Source organism: Ostrea edulis, chromosome 2 (genome assembly GCF_947568905.1).
Source record: "Ostrea edulis chromosome 2, xbOstEdul1.1, whole genome shotgun sequence".
NCBI classification, from domain to species: domain Eukaryota; kingdom Metazoa; phylum Mollusca; class Bivalvia; order Ostreida; family Ostreidae; genus Ostrea; species Ostrea edulis.
Window position 1 is genome coordinate 75850327 of NC_079165.1, and position 23359 is coordinate 75873685.

Sequence of the window (23359 nt, forward strand, 5' to 3'; positions counted from 1 at the left end):
GGTTCAGTACTGTTGTATAGCGTGTATGAATAGAAGCAACTAAAATGCAAATCGTCAAATAATGTTGTCTATATATTTTTGTGTGTGAACTAATTGCATTTGAAACCGAGATTTTAAAACATCCTTACAGTACATAGACTTGGATGGGTCCATGTGGCGATCTATCCACTGCACACTTAAAGAAATTGAATTCGGGAGGGGGATTGGGACAGTTTGAGTGGATGAAGACCACCACCCACCACCGCCACCACACACATGTACACAATTTCCTGTTGCTATTGTAGGCTGGATTATTAAGTTAAGATATATTTATTAGCACAACACATGTCCAGTCTATTAATTAACAAAACATATATAATATAGCAGTCCGTCTGTCATAATTTAATTTTACTTGTAACACGCAATTTGATTTGTTGAGCACGCTGAAAAAATATTTGTTTATATTGTATAAATGTAACTTGGCATGGGGACACACCTCCTTGACAACCAAGACGACACTATTTTTCCTTTTCTAATTTTACATTGGACAATGGAACACTGATACATTGATAGGCCTTCAAACTAGGCCATGAAATTGAAAATCAACGGAATTAAACATGCACAATAAATACTGTAATTGTCTTATCCCCCCCACCCCCCCCCCCCCCCCCCCAAACAAAAAACAAAACGCACAGTCTTTGTTTAAAGTAAAGTTACATAAAAATAAAAAATAAAAAACTCTTGACATGTACAACGATATCATATGTGAAATAAAAAAAAAAAAAACCCCGGTATATCGAGTATTTTCATATGGGGTTTACTTGATCCGCCTATCGAAGCATAAAATGCGTCATGAATGTCTTACAACAGATGACGTCATGTCTCATCGATAACATGTGGAACGCTATCTATGAATTGCTTACATAATTTACTGTGTCGGATTTAACTGGCGGCAATGCTGCATGCTATGGTAAGTCATATTGTAGTTTAAATTTGTTCTTTTGAATTCCTTTTTGCCTGACCAGGTCATGCTAATATTCAGCCCGAAACTTGGATGTACTGTAAATCAAAGAAGGACTTGCTCCCAATGTACGTAAAGTTAGGTTAAATAAAACAGTTATTTCGAATGTTGACAATCTAAAGCCGCGTAGTAACAATTTTGTAAAATAAATAAAGCAAAAATTATTCAATATGATATCAGTACCATACAAGAATACTTGCGTGAAGCCTGAATATTTTCCGATATCCCAAACTTTGGCCAAGGTGAAAGAAGACGCCATGTACATTTCAGTCACTAGGCCTAACAGTTTCGGTAACTGTCGTAATGTTTATGATTATAATGTAAAACTACCAAAATTGTACACAGTTTTTAAGCAACGATGCAATGAAGATGCTTTGTGAACGACTTTAAAAGATGAAAACAACTAGGTATTGAAAATGAACATCTATAGCCTAGTAAAAGGGCAAACCAAGCTGCAACCGAAAACTATTATTAGGTGAGGGAATTTCCCCTGCTTTAAAAATAAACACCGAACTAAAATGACCTATATATGACACGAAATAAAAAACGTAATTTCTTTCTCCATAAGATACTTAAATCAGCCATATTATCTGTAAAATTCAAGTATACCACCACCAACGCATTATAACCGTAATATTTTTCAGCAATCCGGAATATCATTTTTTGAAAAATAAAAATAGCGCTCCTAGCTCGCCCTAAAATATTTTTGCATTTATGGTCAATTGAAAAGGTGTATATTATAAAATTCCTTTAAATATTTTGGGCGAGATGAAACCCGTATGGTAAAACCTTTACAAAATAACCAGTTTTTGGTGAAAAATGACAAAAGGACAGTACCGTATCCGGTTCTAGTATGTATACAGCTTTAGTTGTGCTCCTATTTTTAAAATCTAACATGTTTTTTTAAACCCCGGATTCTGATACATATTTATAACACCAATAGATGTTTTGCACACTCTAACGTCATGCTAGGTCAAAAGGTCATAGGGGAAAAAAATCTTACATCCGGGTCCCTTGTCAATGTGAAACAGCGAACGACGACGGCTGCTCACCAACATTTTAAGGGGGAGACATACTTTGTTTAAGCATGTACGATGATAAAAATATAACATTCGTAAAAAATACACTTTAAAGTTACCACTAAGAGTTGCAGATTAGAATGTTTCTTTCACATTTGTTTAATTTGAGCTGGTGAAGTATATATTGTTTATGTCTGCTCGCGCTCCCTACTTTCACTTGCGATGTTTTCTATCGAATTAAATAGCTCTCTAAAATTAACCCAATGAAGTAGTACATTGCATAGAGAAGTGATAACAGTTCAATAATTTTATTGACAATGTGTCTTTTTTCTTTTAAAATGACAAAGTGGTTTGATTTATCGGCATACCCCCTCTTCTCTCTCTCTCTCTTCTGTGGTATGCAGTACTGAGTAGTAATTTAAAGTTTGAACCTATGAATTAAGTCATCCCTCACACAATTAAGGATTTTGAAGTTTGGATTGAATTAAGTTTTACGAGTTCTTTGGGTTTTTTTTTTTTAGTGTCTATCAGCATGACTGTCGTGCCATTATGAGTTGTTTGGTTTTTTTTTTTTTTTTAAGTGTCTATCAGCATCATTGTCGTGCCAATCATTTTCAATATTCGCACAACGGTCGCTCTTATATTAGAGCTCCTATCCGCACGATATTTTTTTCCCAATTATAAATTTCTTCTACTTGCCAGTTGCCCATGAGACAGAGTGAGAGATATATTTCATTTGTATGATTTTAAATCTTATAAGCTTCTGACAATTTAAAAAAAAAAAAAACCGAGATGTCTACACAATTATTTAATTTATCTCTAACTTTGACAAATGACCAGTTCAAAGTTCACTTTTAGGTATAACATATGTAGGCCTATATATATTAAAGCTAGAAACTTTATTGCAAATAATAAGGATACTAATTATAAACCAGGCAATTTAGGTTCACCACCCAATACCCAACTGTTAGTCTATCCATTTTTAGCAGTCTGAGTGATTTAAACAACCGACTTCTCTTTGCGAGTGTAAGGAGAAAGGGGTGTGTAAGACAAGTGTAAGGAAAAGGAAGGGGGGGGGGGATTTGACGATTGTCAAAAGGCTGCGTCCATGATTACGTCGTTTTTCCCTTATGACCTTTGACACGCATATATAATTAGGTAATTAAATATGACGGCACCGAGTGTGCAAAACATCTATACTCCTATTCAACATTTACTTTCATTTTTATATGTATTAAGGGCCATATTTTGAGGTTTGTGAATCAGGTTCTTTCTTGGTATAGTCGCCCGATCGGACGTGATAAAATTTCGCTAAACAAAATTTAGATGAATCAACTTCATTATTGTACCTGTAACTAAATGGACAAACCTCGTCAACTTAGTACATTTTACTGCATATTCTACCGTATATAAAAATTTCAATACAATATAATGTACTAGAAACGAATTAGACCCATCGTACATGTACTTCATTAGAAGATAGATACATGTAATAATACATGTAAAAGTACTTTTAAAATATGCAGGGCAAGTAGGTCTTTGGCAGGGCTAACAATTTTTACAAGCAGTCAGCTCTGCATGTCTAGCTAATTTTACAGCGAGTTTCAAACACTGCTTGAGGTGGGCAGTTATAAGGTTCAACTTTGCTAGAATGCACTCATGTATTGTTAGTTTGCTGTTCCCCAATACCGGCATTCATTTGTATAATATTATATAATAATGCATTCTTTATTTAGACAGGATAGCACAATTAATACAAAAGACTAGTTTACATTGTGGTCTTGTAAACAACAATTCTCTCTCTCTCTCTCTCTCTCTCTCTCTCTCTCTCTCTCTCAAGTACATGTATAGGCAACTACTGCTTAATATTTTCCAGGGGTTCTAGAAATGTTTTCAGACACATTTACAACAGGGCACATTGAAAAATTTCTTTACAGGATACCCTGCCCAACGCTTTTAATTATTCAACGTTGTCCGATCTTCACGTATGATGGGGTAGGAATAAAATCATGAACTCGCCATTTTCAAATGTCCGCAATAAATGCGTCTAATTTCGGATTAAAACTTTCATGAACTGGGAAACTCCCGTCCGATTTTTCCCGGGTTCTAAAACGCTTATAAAAGCATTCCCAATATCGCCAGATTTCTCACCTCCCCAAGTTGTCCGCTGCTAAACTTTATACAGTAACAGGATAAAACATATTTTTTTTTTTTTTTTTTTTTTTATTAGCTCTTTTTGGACATATATTATCATATAAACAGGATGTTACATGCAACTTCAATATTTCAACAAACATGTTAAACACTGTGTGAAAATTAATAGCAATGTTGTACAATTACTTTGAAGATAAAGAGAGACTAGTATATGAAATATGCATAACTAATTCATTTAAGGAAGATACATCTTACATTGAAATTATTTTGTCTTCTATCTTTTTCCATACTTGGTTATAATAATCAAGATTTCTTCTGCCACAATAAATTGATTTTTTAACAAACAGCTTTCTTCTCAAAAATTGCAAAAAAATATATAAAGAAGGACCACTGTGCCCTGTATCTGAATTAAACACAAACTGTATATAATATTTAGAAAGCAGTATACAATAATTCAGACTTTCACACTTTTCTTCATAAAATCCAAATATTATGTCTTGATAAGAGATATCATTTATATAAGTAATGTTTAATCTATTCCACCAAGTTTGGAAATGCTTCCAATAAGTACCAACATATTCACAAAAGTAAAACCTGTGCTCTATTGTATCTAAATTTCCACATAATATACAAGAAGGTGATGTTTTAATTTTCATTGCATACAGCAATTTGTTGTGTGCTAAAAATCTGTGAATTAATTTATATTGAAAAGATTGTAATGATGTTTCCATTGATATTGTGAAAGGTAACTTGTAAATACTCTCTAACTCTTGCTGTGTTAATTTTGAATCAAAAATATTTTCCCATTTTGGTATACATGTTGGTAATTCTGCTATACTTTCCATCAAAATCCAGTAAAAATCTTTACAAGTCATGTTTGATATGGGACTCCTATTACCATTGAAACTCAGTATAAGCGTATTTCTATTTATAAAAGAATTATCATTTTGTCGAATATGCTTTCTCCAACTGTAGGGTATTGCATTTCTTAAACAATAGTATTCAAAAAAAGATATGTTTAAATTGTGTGTTTCACTTAATTTTTCATGGCTAAGGAAGTCTTTATCTCTATCTACAATATCTCCAATATATAAAATACCCCTTTCATACCACTTCTTCCAAAAAACCTCTTTATTGTCAATTTTAATATTGTCATTAAACCATAAACTTTCTTTAAAAACGACTGGTTCAACATTTACAATATGTCTGAATTCTCTCCATGTACTAAAAATATCACTGTAAAACTTTGGCAAAAAAGTATCAATGTCTAAATGATTCATGCATCCTCTAGAGATAATAAAGTCATTTAATTCAATATCTTGCAAGTAAAATTGAATTATGCTTCTTAATTTTGATTTTATATTAGTGAAAATTCTTTTTACCCAGCCTAATCTTAATGATTTGACCTGTATATCAAATTTAGGTACTTTCAAACCCCCTTTACTAATTTTTTGACTGCTTACTGTACTTTTTACTTTTGGCTTTTCATTATTCCAAATAAAGGCATTTATTTCTTTTTCTACTTCTTTAATTAATTCTGACGAGAAAGGGAGAACTTGCGCTTGATAAATGAGTTTAGGGATTGCCAGTGTTTTTGTTATTAGGATTTTACCAATAAGAGTTAGATTCCTCATTTTCCATAAATTTAATGTTAATTTCAATTCTTCTAGTTCTGTATTAAAATTCTTTCTTAACATTTCTTCTTCACCTTTTGAACTAAACCATATTCCTAATGTAAAAAATTGACCTTTTGACCACTTAACAGGTAAGATTCCTGGTCTGAAATTTTTACAACTTCCAATCCAAACTGCTTCTGTTTTATCTAAATTAATTTTGAGTCCAGAACAATGTTAAAAATTTTGAATGATGTTTAGTAATTCAATTCCAGATTTCTCATCACTTAAAAAGCAGGTAGTGTCATCTGCTAGTTGACTTATCTTAAATTCTGTTTCACCAATTCTGATTCCATGAACATTTTTGTTTTCTCTTATTTTTATTGCAAGCAACTCAACACAAAGAATGAAAAGATATGGAGAAAGGGGACAACCTTGCCTGACTCCTCTACTTATTTTAAAAAAAGGGGTTGAGAATCCGTTGTTTATAACACAGCTTGAGATATCTGTGTATAGTATCTTAACCCAGAGTCTAAAACTTTCTCCAAATCCAAATGTATCTAATACTTTATCCAAGAAATTCCATTCTACAGTGTCGAATGCCTTCTCAAAATCAACTAAAAGAATTAAACCAGGAATGTTTTTTAGACTTGTATAGTGTATAAGATCAGAAATAGTTCTAATGTTTTCTCCAATAAATCTGTTCTCTATATATCCAGTTTGATCAGTGTCTACAATTTGAGGTAAAAACTTTTTAATTCTTCTAGCAAGTACTTTTGATAAAATTTTGTAGTCAAAGTTAAGAAGTGATATTGGTCTCCAGTTTTTAAGTACAGTCCTATCTTTATCTTTTTTAGGTACAAGAGTTATGATGCTTTTTCTTTGATCTATGGAAAGTTTGTGTTTTTGGATACTTTCATTCAGGCTGTCAATTATTAATTCTGAAATTTCTTTCCAAAAATACTTATAAAATTCCATTTGGAAACCATCAGTGCCAGGCGATTTATTGCATTTAAAAGTGTTTAGTATAGCTTCACATTCATGAACTGTAATAGGTCCTTCACAAGACAAGGAATCCTCTTTTTCAAGTTTTTGAATATTCATATTGTAAGTAAATTGATCAATATAATTCTTATAGTCACAATAATCTAAATCTGATGTGTATAACTTTTCAAAAAATGATTGTTCTTCTTTTAATATTTTCTCTCTTCCTTCCAAAACCCCTTTATTTGACGTTATTGTAGATATGTATTTATTTTTATAGTTTCTTTTTTCTAAGGAGAGAAAATATTTAGTACACTTTTCTCCTTCTTCACACCACTTTGCTTTTGATCGAAGAATAATACCTCTTGTTTTATTTTCATTTATCAATTCCAACTTTTCTTTAATTTCATTATATTTATTTACATTTTCTTCCGTAGGATCTTCCGACATTTTTCGTTTTTGATCATCAAGTTCCTTAGCTATGTTTTCTTCATCTTTTCTTAGTTTGCGAGCTTTAAGTTTTGAAAATTTTACTATAAACCCTCTGAGTTCACATTTTATGGTGTCCCATTTTAGTTGTTTATCATAAAACATATTACTAGCCGAAAATTTTCACCGGAAACGAAAGAAAGACAACAAACTCAAACGAAGCATGTTCTACTTCGATAATAACTGTTGGTAATATTTATATTTATGTGATATCGGTAAAGTATCACGTTCTTTATATTCAGTCAATGACCCATGTATACTTTATTCAGACAACTGTTACGTCACAATTGAATGTGCACGTAATGTGCAAGTAAAAAGACGTTGAGTCGTAGGATTTGCGTACCCGAAAACGATGACGTAAGCAAACCCGCGACCTACGTAACTCTTGATATACCTCGGTGCACTTCGCTCTTTATGACGTCACAATGAAAACAAATGCGTCACGACATACTGTAGGTGTAACGTGGGAAAATGTCATAATATTTATTTGGTATGTACTGCTGTCAAGTGTCAAGCGGCGTTTGTGTAAATCTTGTGATTTCTTTCAAACTAAACAATCGCAGTAATTTTCCTTGAATTGTAAACACCGATAATTTCATAGGCGACGCGTTGATTGGCTAACATAAAGTTCACATGAACATGACCCCTAATCGGGTTATATCAGATCTACTTACGCAGAGTATACGGCGCGGATCTAAGAAGTATTATTTTAATTAGATTGAGGCGGATCAAATATCTAAAGTTAGAATGCTTTGATAGAGCTCTGTCTTAACACGTTAAAGGGAAAGACAACCCTAACCACATTGGTTAAGTGATTTAACGGGATTTTTGTAGTCTTGAATACAAAAGAGTTCTGCATCATGTCAGCCTCTATAGATGGCGGGAATTTCAACTTTTAACGTTTTAAAATTAGTACTGAAGCTTATCTAGGCTGTATACCAAAAGAATAATGACGAATCTTTATCATATGATTAATCCTATCATTTATCATGTAATTGTTTTGGGGGATTGCCTTTCCATTTAAGTGCTAACTTCGGGATATTTTTGTCCTGTTATGGATATATATTTTAATGCTAATGCTTTTTGCTTAGCCCCTAGAAACGGTCACGCCGTAAGACATATAAAAATCGAATTACCAATTATCTATTTTATTGTGGTACTAACAAAACTCAAAAGTGCAAGCGAGATCTGTGTCTATTTTCTCATAATCAGTTATTACCGTATGAAGGTATATCGCAGAATGATGACCACGGTATTCCTTTAATTTTTGCAATAACCGTGGTATACATGTAATTATAAACTAGGGTATGGAACCAAGTCAAACAATCCACGAAATGGAATATCAGAAAGAAATGTATTTCATGTACTTACGAAAACTGTAATGTGGATGGTGCCAGTCACCGAGGGAGACTGTAAATGCCTGAAAAATAGAAATTTTGTAAAGCCTTCTTCTCTGTATTTGGTAAGCCAAACGAGTGATTTGTCGCAAAAACATTCGAACATTTAGGTGTATATTTGTTAGAAATGATGTACCATTACTCAAAGAGCTTTGACTCCATGATTGATATACTTTACACAGGCGAAGGTAATTTTCATTGATTTGTATATTGTTGCATTCATACTATCAGTACGAAGTATAAAATCATGCGATATTATAATAAAGATATTCATATCTACAATGTTGCATACCTGGAAATCCCCGCCCTTTTTAGTTTTGTCCAGGCACATTGAAAAATGATTTTGCTGTTTTAAGCATTTTAAAGCTGAATGATCCGATGTTCATGTATGTATTACTATTTTGTGCATAATTACTTTAAAGCAGATTAATACGTTTATAAAGTTATTAACGCTCCCTTAATTATATACTTGTACACATTTGCATGTTACAGAAAACAGGGAGAAGATTATTTAAAAAGTAACTATGGTGGTAAGCATAAATTATACATTGTCTGGTAGGCGTCTATATATAGCCTCATGCACGTCAGGGGAATTCCAAAATAATATATACCTCGGACGCATCGTCGGAATCCCCCGGTCGGTCGCTGTACGTTTACCTCCCGTGGGATACAACACCGATATTTTCGCATATTAACTCATTAACCTATGAAAGTGTGTGTGCTTTGTTGTGCCACTATCAAAGATACTGTAAATGTATTACATTTGGCTGTGTATTCTATTTAGCGCCTTTGGCAGAACGCAGCTTCCGCTAAATCAAGTACATCGCTAAATGCCATCCGTAAATCTAGATGTTTAAAGTAATTCAGGAATGCACTAAATCAAATCTACGCTAACTTGTTGAAAAAGCGATTTCCGCCAAATATCGTACACGCCAAATATAATACGTTTACAGTATATAGATGAAAACTCCAGATTTGGCAACCAAAATGGCTGATTATTTTAACTATTACTTCACTTTCACATGTGCCCCCCCCCCCCCTCGGAAATCCTGGATCCGCCTCTGGTATGTTTATTATGATCACTGCTTCATGGCATGTGAATAAAATCAGTCATGCATGATACAATTTAAAAATTAGATGCAAATTTGAATTAAGATATGGTCTTACAATCCCGTGCACATGTCATTTTGTAATTAGCGTAGGTGATACACCAATTGTGTTTACACGAGAGAGGTGTGTAAAGATCGAAGGTCACAATACGCAAGGAGGTTTAACATACCTATATATAAACCGATGAAATACCAAGTCTGTTAAAAAAACACATTGCTCTCGTATGCTGGAATTACGAGTGCTGAACATGTAGACCTGTGCATAGACTCGTACGCAGTACGATAGTAAACGCTTGGTAAGACAGGCTTTTCCCTCCCGTCTTTTATATAGACACAAACTGAAAGTTTTGCAACTTGTCCAACTTAAACGTAGTCAGAATCTTGGCTTCGAAAGCATGGTTTTCTATACTATCGAGGACTGAGAATAAAGGTCTTTTGCATTGGTTGAATATCGCAATAAGGGATGGTAAAGCGACCAATCGTATATAGAAACCGAGACACACCTTCCAGCGAAAATACTGGCGTTGTGTCCCACGGTAGGTAAACGTAGAGCGACCGACTGTGGATTTCTGACGATGGGCACGTTACTGTAGACTAACTAAATACACAGCTCGGGTTGGTCACGTGACTCGGCGGGAGAAGGACGTGTTTCACAATCATATATCTGTTCTGTCTTCTGACGATTATGACGACTTTCTTTTGGTTTGTTAAGGCCATAAGTTAGATTCTGTGTTTTGGAGCTAAAGACTTTGTGGATTGTAAATATATACATGTGTATGAAAGGTTAAGATAACGAACAGTTTGTAAACATTCCGTTGATTTAGGCATTTTACGGCTGTTGACACTAAATGTATTTGAATACCTTTGAACCGATATACCTGAACGATTGCGCTTCCTCCTATATGGTGAGTTTATATTCAGTGTGTCATTGTTTACATTTTCTGTCATTTAATCTGTTCCAACGATTGAAAACAAAACCCCGAAAGCAATGGCAGGAATGACAAAACCTGTATATCTATAAAAAAAAAATGGTGAGTTGCAAGCAAACAAATCCGAAAGGGTTACAGACTTTGAACTTATGAGCAATATTCAACGGATCGTCATACCGAACGCAACTTGTATGCAACTTGACATAGATCTGTGGAGGATTCATCTTAAAGACGCAGACAGTAGAAATACTCTGCTTATTCAAGGTTTTGAGATTCCCCACAAGTCAGTAAATGTATACGACTTCAATCCGTACTCCTCAGGTTCGACCTCGTCATCTGACAATGTGATCAAAGTCGTCATTTCTGGGGTCCCTCTTTCAGTGGACGACAAAGTGATCATGCAAATGCTGATAAAACTCGGTGTTAAACCCAAAAGTGAAATGAAATATGAACAAATATCAAACCCCCTCACAAAAAATGACTTGGGTATTAAACGTCAACCGATTCATTTACATTGAACCGCTCAAAGAAGTTACTTTCAATGACGATAAATTGCAAAACATTACACACTTTTACAAAAATCTATATAAAAATAACAAAATGGAATCCAATGAAAACAAACAATTTCTAAACTATTCTATATAAAGACCCTGCTTTTAAGCGAAGAAGAGAAAAAAAGTGCGACTCATTCCCGTCTTTAGAGGAATGTTCGGAAGCTGTTACAATAATGAAACAAGAGGTCCAAGGTCCACATCGCTCACCTGAGTTACCTTAGCCCATATCTGAAAACTTTCCATATATATTTGCATGTAAAACCTTAGTCCGTTTTGTGGGGCCCTCACCTACCCAAGGAGGCCATGATTTTTACAAACTTGAATCTACACTATGTCAGGAAGCTTTTATGTAAATTTCAGTTCTTCTAGCTCATTGGTTCTTGAGAAGATGATTTTTAAAGGTTTTCTCTATTTATTCCCATGTAAAACTTTGATCTCCTATTGTGGCCCCAACCTACCTCCGGGGGTCTTGATTTGAACATACTTGAATCTGCACTATGTCTGGAAGCTTTCATTGTAATATAAGCTCTTCTGGCTCATTGGCTCTTGAGATGAAGATTTTTAAAGATTTTCCTTATATATTTCTTTGTAAAACTTTGATCCCCTATTGTGGCCCCAATCTACCCCGGGGGCCATGATTTGAATATACGTGAATCTGCACTATGTCAGGAAGCTTTCATATAAATTTCAGCTTTTCTGGCTCATTTGCTCTTGAGAAGAAGATTTTTAAAGATTTTCCCTATATATTTCTATGTAAAATTTTGATACCCTATTGTGGCCCCAATATACCCCCGGGGTCCATGATTTGAACATGGTTTGAAGCTTTCATTAAAATTTCAGCTCCTCTGGTCCAGTGGTTCTTGAGAAGGTTTTTAAATGACCCCACTCTATATTTGCATTTTTCTGATTATCTCCCCTTTGAAGGGGGCATGGCCCTTTATTTGAACAAACTTGAAAGCCCTTTACCCAAGGATGCTTTTGGTTAAGTTTCGTTATAATTGGCCCCGTGGTTCTTGAAAAGAAAATGAAAATGTGAAAAGTTTACGACACCGCCGACGCCAACAAAGACGCCGACGACGACAGACAACGGACAAATTTTGATCAGAAAAGCTCACTTGAGCCTTCCGCTCAGGTGAGCTAAAAGCAATAAAACAGGATCCGACGGTATTCCCGTAGACTTATGAAATAAGAGTTTCTGGAACGATATCAAACATTTTTTCTATAATGCCTTAAAAATGGCCCATGAAACGAACATGATGTCTTTTACTCAAAGAATATCCATTGTATCGCTTATACACAGAAAGGGAGATATGTCAAATAAAAAAAAAATACCTACCCAATAGCTTCACTAAAATGCATGTACAGATTGCAAGATTATCACCTTTGTTTTAGGAAACGATTACAAAACTTAATCAGTCACGATCAAGCCGCTTATATAAAGGGGGATATATCGAAACAAACGCAAAAACAATTTTAGATATTTTTGAGTACTGTGAAACCAATAATGAAGAAGGGATACTGATATTCTTAGATTTCCAAAAAGCTTTCGATTCAGTATAGTAGAATTTCATATTTGACGTACTTTTGTTCAGATCTTAACTCTCTGTTGCATGATGCTGCATCCCAATACGTCCCTGTATCGAAGTACAAGCCATATTTAAAACCGGAATGGACGCCAAAAGTGAAACAACTACATAATACAGAAGGACAAAAACGCAACATTTGGTTAAGTGAGGATCGACCTCGCGACATGTGTCATGAATCTTACAGAAATTATAAGCGCGCAAAACGTAATTTTCGTAATGAATTGCAATCAGCACATGATGACTTCATGACTAAAGTATTCAAGGACATCGACGAAGCTTCAGAGTGTGATGTTCGACTCTTTTGGAGGCTGATTAAACGCCAGAGACCTCGTAGTTCTCGAATCTATTCAGAAATAGAAACCGAAAACGTTTCCTACTCAAACCCTGTAGATATTGCTAACTGTTTCGCGAAACACTTCGAAAATATTTACAATCCACAAGACATTGGAACCTTCAACGACGATTTCTTCCGTTCTATTGAAAATTCTTATTGTGAATTAAAAACAGTGACCAAACTTCTGAACGAAAAATCTCTTCCGGGTGGAGACATCACTATTGATGAAATGTCTAATATTATTAGTGATTTAAAACGCAGAAAAGCTCCTGGTATAGATCGAATACAGAGTGAACATATCATTTATGGCGGCACAGGACTCAAACTGTGCATACAACATCTGTTGAATTCAATTATAAAAATTGGCGAAATCCCAACTTCTTGGAAAAAAGACATTATCGTCCCCATACACAAAGGACACAATAAACCAAAGAAATCACCCAACAGTTATCGACCAATAGCCCTGCTTCCCTGCATGTTGAAGATTTTTGAGAAATTGCTTATATACAGAATAAAGTCGCACATTCTTTCAACTGTAGAATTTCCCAATATTCAGCAGCAAGGATTTCAACAGAAACTCGGTTGTCTTACAGCATCTTTCAACCTACAAGAAACTATACATCATAATATTGAACAGGGTAGTCCCGTATATGTCGCCTTTCTAGATACACAAAAGGCTTTTGACACTGTGTGGAGACACGGTCTCATGTGTAAACTTAGCCGTCTGGGAATTTCCGGTCGTCTATGGACTCTGATTGATGATTATCATACAAATACCTCCTGTTCTGTTGTAGTGAATCACATAAATTCCAGCTGGTTTCCTGTCTCTCAAGGAGTACGCCAAGGAGGGGTACTTTCTACTTTCCTCTATCTGGTGTTCATCAACGACCTGCTTCATGAAATTCAAAATCAATGTCCGAACATGGGTATTTACAACATTGCTAGTTCTACTCCTGCTCTCGCAGATGACATCTCCTGCATTGCGTTATCGCCCTCTGTCATCCAGAAGATTCTCAATACAGCGTTCGTCTACTCCGAAAACTGGAGATTCCAATTTAATGCCGACAAATCTAGTGTTCTTCGATTCTCCCCTTCAACAGCAAAAAACAATGCTTCCCCCATATGGTATCTCGGCACTGAACTTGTCTACCTATCCAAAACTTATAACCATCTTGGAATTCTTCTTCAATCCAAGCTCGTTCATACTGAGAAAATTGCCAACGCGTGTAGGAAAGGTCGACAAGCCTACTATGTACTCAAAATACAAGAACACCTTAACCCTGATACCGTATCGCGTTTGTACAACAAAATTGTTCTCCCTTCCACCCTATACGGATGTGAACTCTGGAGTGATTTACGCCAACGAGATCTGCAGGCCCTTAATACCTTACAGCACTTCATTTGCAAGCATGCAATGAGTTTACCAAAAGTTACTCGATCTGACATTTGTGAATCCTTACTTGGACTTCTTCCGATTTCTTCTGAAATAGACAAAAGAAAACTATTATTCCTTGGTCGGTTATGTGAATTAGACACTAAAACCCTTACCAAGATGATATTTCTTCAACGACTTTTTACTTACAACTCCGGAACTCAAACATTTTGGTTTTATCCATGATGTTTTTAATCTACTCTATAAGCAGTATAACCTCCACCGGCATTTTCTACTCTATCTGCAAGATGGTTACTTTCCTCCAAAGAGTTTGTGGAAAACAAGCGTCAAAACAGCAATAATTGATTTTCATCTAGATTCAAGGCACAAACGGATGCTCTCGGATCCTTCTTTTCAACAATTCAACAAAATAACGGCAGGGCGACCTCCACAGACTATCTGGAAAATTCCGTCAAACATTCATGAAATAGAGATTTGCAAATTTATCACTAAGCTATGGTCCTTTCCACACTCTTCTCCGACATCTTGTCTCATCTGTGGCAAATATTTCACAAACGTTTTTGAACACATTTCGACCACTTGCGTAGGAACAGTCGCTATCCAAGATGCTTGGTGGAATACAGTAATTGACCTTGATATTGTGCTCAGTGCTGAACTTTGCGGTCTCTGTCATCAAGATCTATATCTTTTTCTATTAGGTGCTAGAATGTTCACAGTTAATCTTTCCCATTATGACGAACCCGGCTTGCATCTTCTGAACTTCCGCTTCCTGAGGGATGCAGCAGCATGTTACAACAGACAGTTTCATCTTACATAACTGCAGGTTTTTCACCATTTCCGGTGTTCAATTCTAATTATCTATGTATCGCCTGTACATATTTTGTGCTCAACTTTCTTCTTATGTACAAATCTCATATCCTTTTCCTTTGTATATATGAATATGTGTAATACTCTAATGATGTAATTTCTGTATTGTTCATGCAATCTCCCATGGGAAGAAATAAAAAAAGAATGAATCAATCAAATGGATAACTCTTTTATATAAGAATCCTTTATTTCAAATAAAATATAATGGTTCGATTTCTGAATCCTGTGAAATGCAACGAGGAATTTGACGGGTGTCCTGTATCAGCTTTATTCTTATTGGTTGTTGAAATTCTATCTTTAAAAATAAAACCTCGTGATGATATAATAGGATTTAAAAAAGCCCACATGGAAAATGAAATAAAGATATTGCAACATGCGGATGAGGCAACGTTACCTGTAGATGTCTTCAGAAAAATATATTGAGTTGATACGTACTTTCTGCATTAAATTTGATACGAAACTAAATATAAAAAAAACTGTTGCAACTTTACTTGGACCCTTAAAATATGGATATTAATATTTAGAAAATATTGAAATGGCCAATAAAGAAGTAAAGTGTTTAGGTATATACATGCGTACTTAGGACATGATCATGCTAAATGTTATAAACTGGGACGAAAAGATTGAAAAACTCACCAGGACACTAAATACATGGAAATCTGTAAAACTAACTATTTTTGGAAAATACACTAGCACTGTCTAAACTATTATACAGTGCAAGTATTCTTGAGGAGCCAAGTGAAAATACTATAAAACAAATCAACAAAGCTATCTTGAATTTCCTCTAGAATAAAAGAGAAAGAATAAAAAGAAAAAACCTTATCGGACAAAAAGGAGATGGGGGGATAGGAGTAGTAGATATTGAAAGCAAATTTCAAGCTTTAAAAGTCATATAGATCAAAGGTCTATTTAGTTCAAACACATCACAAAAGGACTTGTTTTATTCTTTTTAAAGAAAATATCACATTAGCCTAAACTATATCCCGAGTCTAAGCACAAAGAGAAAACAAGAAATCAATAAGCTGTTGACAAATATTCCTACATTCTATTGCGAAGTGATCAGCTATTTTAATAAATGCAAAGCTTTACAGAATATCACACTTATATCGACCAATGAAATTTTGTCTCAACCAATTTGGTTAGATACAAAACATGACAAACTATGTTTCAAAAATTGGATTCAAAGTAAAATATTACATGTAAAGGACCTTTCTACGTTTTGATGAAAACGGAAAATTAAAAGAACATTTCAGCTAAATCTTAAAAGCGAAAGCCAACTGGCTATGTGAATACACAATTCGGGGGGGGGGGGGGGTCAGAAAAAATTGAAACACAATTTGCCTGCCAAAAATCCATACATATTAACATTAAGAATGTCGTAAAAGTACATTTAAGAAATAGCACAACTGTATCAATCAAAGAATTCAAAAGTAAAAAAAATTATAATATTATTTTGTCCATGTGTGAAAACAAATGGTTTCGAAAATTAAACTGTAGTTTTAACGAATTTAGAAATTCAATCTATATTTCTGAAGTAAGAAGTATTTTAAACAAATCAGTAGCGGAATTCAGATACAAATTATTACATAACTTGACACACTGTAATTTGTCAATGAGCAAATGGCAAAAGGAACAATCCAGTTTTTGCCAATTATGTAAGCCTATTGAAATTCATTGCATTTACTCTTTGAGTGCAACAATTTACATTATATTTGGAACACTGTTGGAAAATATTTCAATTTTAAGATTACATGGATATTAATTGTTCTAGGTTTTCATTTACAAGAAAACAATACAACAAACAGCTACAACAATGTGATACATTCTATTGCTTTGAAAATACATTAAAAAACTATTTGTAAGTTGTAGAGTAATTCATTTTCATATTAATTGCCGTAGGTCTTTGTACGATAGTTATGATTTGTTTGTTGGTTTGTTTATTTGATTGAGGGTATCAAGAACGATGTTCGAACAAATGCTCCAACTTTTAAAAGTCTACATGGCATATTTTGAAACAATTATCCCATCACCGCATGCATTTCGGTGTCTTTGATATTATACGCATTACGCATAGCGACGATTTCCTCCAGCAAAAGATGATGGTAATTCTATGTAAGTTGTGTGGATAGTTCAAATCAATCTGGAATCAATTTGGCAACGTTGATAATGACGACAATTGCTTTGTGCTAGCATCAAATCATAGTAATTGAAGTGAAATTAGTGTGAACCATCACATTCATTTTCCATTTAATAAAATCAGGAATTGTGTTCGTGAGTTCGACAGTACATTCATTTTTATACGCCCGTCTTTAGACGGGACGTATTATGGTACAGCGATGTTTGTACGTCCGTCCGTTCGGGGTTTTCTCTTTATAATTTCATTTCCCTTTCAGATATCATACTGAAACTTGCTGTGATAGCTTCTTTGTGGGTCACTCTAGATCATACTGCAATTTTGATCCATTTCGACCTTTTTTCCAGGAGTTTTGCCCCTTTATTTGGAAGTATATATTATATGGAAGGTACATAATTTGTCCGCCCTACTCCTCCCACAGTTTTCAGGTGAGAGCCTTCTTATTATGCCCCCCTTCAAAGAAGAGGGGCATATTGGTTTGCACCTGTCGGTTGGTCGGTCAGTCAGTAGGTCGGTCGGTAGGTCGGTCGGTCGGTCGGTAGACCACATGTTGTCCGCTCAATATCTTGAGAACAATTCACTTGATGATAATGATATTTCATATGTGGGTAGGTTATGAGTAAAAGAGGACCCCTATTGTTTTGCAGGTCAAAGGTCAAGGGTCAATCTACTCTGGCCATATTAATGTAATGTCCGCTAAATATCTGAAGAACCCTTTGCTTGAAAAACATTAAACTTGGTACACTGATACATCCTAAGGAGTAGATGTCCCCTATTGATTTTGAGGTCACATGGTCAATGGTCAAACAGGACATTAGAATATACTGTTCGCTCAATATCTTGAGAACCCTTTGCTTGGCAGACATCAAACTTAGTACACTGGTATATCTTCAGGAGAAGATGACTCCTATTGATTTTGAGGTCACATGATCAAAGGTCAAGGGTCAAACTGGACATTGGAATATACTGTCTGCTCAATATCTTGAGAACCCTTTGCTTGACAGACATCAAACTTAGTACAGTGGTGTATATTCAGGAGGCAATGACTCCTATTGATTTTGAGGTCACATGGTCAAAGGTCAAACTGAACATAGTAATATACTGTCCACTCAATATCTTGATAACCCTTTTGCTTGACAGACATCAAACTTAGTACACTGGTACATCTTCAGGAGAAGATGATCCATATTGATTTTGAGGTCAAAAGTCAATTGTTGAACTGGACATAGTAATATATTGTCTCCTATATTTTAAGAATTATTTGCTTGATTGACACCAAACTTGGTACACTGGTACATCATAAGGAGTAGATGACCCCTATTGATATTTAGGTCACATGGTCAATTCACTCTTGACATAGGAAGACATTGTCTGCTCAATATTTTGAATTGATGATACTACTATCAATTAAATGATGTGTTTGTATAACCCTTTTCAATTTTGCACCATGGGGGGGGGGGGTGGGTGGGGGTGGGGGGGGGGGGTGGCATATGTGTTTTACAAACATATCTTGTTTTGTGGAGTGCTTGTATGGGTATTGAAGATGTGCATGTGGGATTGATTTTGATTTTCTACAATTTTTGAGAAAATTACAGGTTGTTGAACTTAGTCTATTTGGAAACTAATATTCTATGGAGGGTATATAATTTGTCCACCCAACTCCTCCCACAGTTTTCAAGTGAGGACCATCTTTTTTTGTGGAGTGCTTGTATGGGTATTGAAGATGTGCATGTGGGATGGATTTTGATTTTCTACAATTTTTGAGAAAATTACAGGTTGTTGAACTTGGTCTATTTGGAAAACAATATTCTATGAAGGATACATAATTTGTCCGCCCAACTCCTCCCACAGTTTTCAAGTGAGGACCATCTTATTTTGTGATGTGTTTGTATGGGTATTGAAGATGTGCATCTGGGGAAGGAGTTTGATTTTCTTCCATTTTTGAAAAAATTACAGATTGTTGAACTTGGTCCATTTTGAGGAAATCTAGATTTTTAAGTTAAGACCCTTTGTTCATATGAAAGTTTGACACAGCCTCATGGTGGCTGATAATACCTGAAGCAAAGTTATACAAAATATAGCACAAGAAAAACACCCTATGTAAGCATTTCACGGGCGTATTATGTACCGTTTGCGGTACTCTTGTTTTGTATGAAAAAAAAACCGGTAACTTTTCCAAACTTTTACTTGTGAATTTAATTAAGTAACTACAATAAATTACTTTGTGTGTGTGTGTGTGTGTGTGTGTGTATGTGTGTGTATGTGTGTTTGGAGAAAATTTGTAATAAAGAAATTCGAAAAATCACACAAAACGCTATAGAATTTCAGTCTGTTTTAAACAATTTCACCCATGACCAACTTATCAAGCAGCAAGCGTCAGATGATTGTCAAATGGAGCACGTGGATCACTAATATTCTCCATTATTTGTGGACAAAATCGAACACCTTAGATTTTAATCAAAGTTGTTCAATACAAAAATAAAGATACACATTTCTGAAAAACGGAAAATATATTTTGTTCACCAAGATAAATGATAAAAAAAAAGCTTTGTAGATGTTTACATCGATCGTTTACCGACAGTTTGGTTTTGCTATAAAGTCACTGATTAATCCATGCAATTCTTTCTACGAATTAAATAGATAAAAGTATACAATTAGAATTGACAATGTTAAGGACCCGATCTTCAATTTTTCCACAAGTACATACTTTAAGCACATGACAAACTATTTAATAATATTATGTAATGATTTAGAATTTAAGATTATAAATGATAGAAAATAGGATAAAAAATTACAGAAAGTCAGGAACATACACCGCTGAACTACAATGTGCATTGACTGAGTCAATATTTTGAGAACTTAAACATTCCATTGACGTTAAGATTATTTACGTTTTAGCAGTTTTTAGGTTTCTATGATTGAGACTCTACTTTAGAAAAGAAAATATATTTTATGAACATATTAAGAATAATTGAACAATTTGAGAAATATTTGAACATATGAGAACTACATGTATTTGCAAATCTTTAAACATGAGAAATATCTTTATGACTGAAATAGAATGAAATTATTTGAACATATGGGCATTTTTGAGAGTTTGATAAATCTTTATTGAGATTACATGACTGAAATGTTAAATGACTGAGAAGTTGACATTACATGTATACATGAACAAACACGACTAACACACTTTGACTGAGTCAAGATATCTTCTGAAAACTCAAGAATTTCATTAATGCTTTTTCAAGGTTTAAGACTTTATGATTGAGAATTCTTATACTTCAGCAATATTAGAATATACTATAATTTTCTATTGCATGACATTAATCTATTGAAAGTAGACATTAACGGCAAACTGACAACTCAACTGTATGACAAACGGGATGATTTCAGATTCTCCATCGTCAACTTCCCACATTTATGTAGCAATATTCCATTATCACCTGCATATGGTATTTATACATCTCAAATGATTCGATATGCAAGAGCTTGTTCTGGGTATAGTCAGTTTTTAAATCGAGGTAAGCTACTGACAAACAAGTTGATGGTACAGGGATTTCAACAGTCTCGATTGAAGTCAGCATTTCGCAAATTCTATGGTCGTTATAACGATCTAGTTCGTCAATACAACCTCGCATTGGGTCAAATGCTGTCTGACGTGTTTCATACCGATTGTTAAGCCGTTCTTGGCACACTGATTTTGACTGCGGATAACTCTGTTTACCTGATCAGGATATGGGGCTCACGGCGGGTGTGACCGGTCAACAGGTGATGCTTACTCCTCCTAGGCACCTGATCCCACCTCTGGTGTATCCAGGGGTCCGTGTTTGCCCAACTCTCTATTTTGTATTGCATATAGGAGTTATGAGATTGATCACTGTTCGTTATCTTCACCTTTCATTAATCAAAATTTGATAGCTATTCCAACCATACGAGGTATATTTGAGATATTGTTTGAGAACTTCACGAATCTATTACAATTCATTTTGGAATAACATGACTGAGCGTGAGAACATGTCTAAATCATCGTATTGACCTCAAAAACAGCAATAATTGTATAATAGTGTGACCTTAAAATCGCCCCTATTCTGAATGACTGATGTGTTTAAACTACAGGAACCGTGGCAAAGTTCAGGTTCATCAGCTATTTTAAAAAATATAAATTTTTCTACAATATATTCTAGATACATTTATGTGTTTGAAAAGTGCAAGGAGCAATTTCTGTTTTCTATATTAACGATATGATATGTACATGTATAGGATTGTGGACAACCCCGGTAATTCTCTGATGACTGTTGATATGTTGTTAAATTATAGCATGTTTAGTTTGAGTATGCATTTGTTCCCAACACTTTTCATGTTAATGATTTTTATTTCTTTCTGAGTTTATCAATAAAAATTCAGCTGGTTACCCGCCTGAACCTGAACTTTTGTTCACAAGTAGGGCCTCTTGCTGTTTTCCAAAAATAAAGTGTTTCAACTGACGTCACGGGAAATTATCATCAGGGGAATTTACGGTAGCTCAGTCACAGTCAACATATGGGTAGTATCGTTTCGGTGTTTAACTGTAACAAATGTAATGATACCTGTGAATTTAAGGTGTATTTCACCCCATGATTATTGTGCATTTTCCTATGGAAGCCCTTAACATAGTTGCATACACAATAAAATCCTACTTATCAGGTAATTAAACCATGAAACAAAAACCTTTATTATTTTGATCTCTGATAAGAAAAATAGCATGTTTCTTTCAAGGATAACATTTAAGTTTTGAATGCCACAACATACTAAAATGATATGGATATTTCAAAATGGAAAGACCAGATTCTGATGCCATTCTCCATTTTACAAGGTGATTATTCTTAAAGTTCTGAAATATTCCCTATAAGCTCAACAGGAAAACAATGTATGGATATGAGTTTCATGTTCCTCTATTCTCTTGAGAAAACAAATTGCTCCTTTACAATACATGATCAATTAATTCAATTTTGGAAACTGCATTTTTGAACTATATGTACATGTTTCTTCTATTTTTTGTGTGGATTTAATACACTATCTATGAATTTGAATTTTATCCTGTTTTACCAATCTAAATGCACATCGCTTTGATTATTGTCTTATTAGTAATTTTCCAACCAAAGAGTGATTAGCCGAGTAGAATACATGATCGTATTCAATACTTCACCGTATAGCTTATATATATTTATAGGTTATAGACTTTGTATGGGAAAATATGACGACCGAGTTTTTTGGTGCGTAGACGGACCGAGCTTGCGAGGTCCGTCCGCTACCAAAAAGCGAAATTTTCTCTAAAGCGACGATAAATGTCATCTTTATAAAGTTTTTCTATTCCTATTATAGAATAATCGTCAATACTATGAGAATCCGTATAAAATGAATAACAACAGGGTCATCAGTTTCTCGTCTAATAAATGACAAGTTTAGAAAATTTATGGAAGAAAAAATTAAATACTTATGTACCACACGGAATAAACAGAAGGGAACATTTTTTTCTTTAATAATTAATGTCTTGTATGCAAATAACGTGTTGTAATAACTGATTATAACAATATTGATGTATTATATTCACTTAGGTCAGTAGTTGACTGCTTTGTGAACAAACATTTCTAAAATTCTGTTTCATTACTAATACCAAATATTTAATTGTACTCATAGTCATATTTTAGGATGTGTCCACGAGGACGGGTGAGTATTGTTCATCTTATTATTACGACTCTTACCTTTCTCAAATGTTTTTCGCGCAATATCAACTTTGACGTTTATAATACTTACTGTG

General features: G+C 34.5%; 2 protein-coding genes across 5 annotated transcripts in view; both read right to left on the minus strand.

Moving 5' to 3' along the window:
- LOC125681624 (uncharacterized) overlaps window positions 1-23359 on the minus strand; it is a 183429-nt gene that overhangs the window by 120253 nt on the left and 39817 nt on the right. The window lies entirely within an intron of this gene.
- LOC125681623 (uncharacterized) overlaps window positions 1-23359 on the minus strand; it is a 121988-nt gene that overhangs the window by 73187 nt on the left and 25442 nt on the right. For both annotated transcript variants that reach the window (XM_056153633.1, XM_056153632.1), the window contains exon 3: window positions 8631-8679. In XM_056153633.1, coding sequence (XP_056009608.1) covers window positions 8631-8679 — 49 coding nt within the window. The remainder of the gene's footprint in view (window positions 1-8630; window positions 8680-23359) is intronic.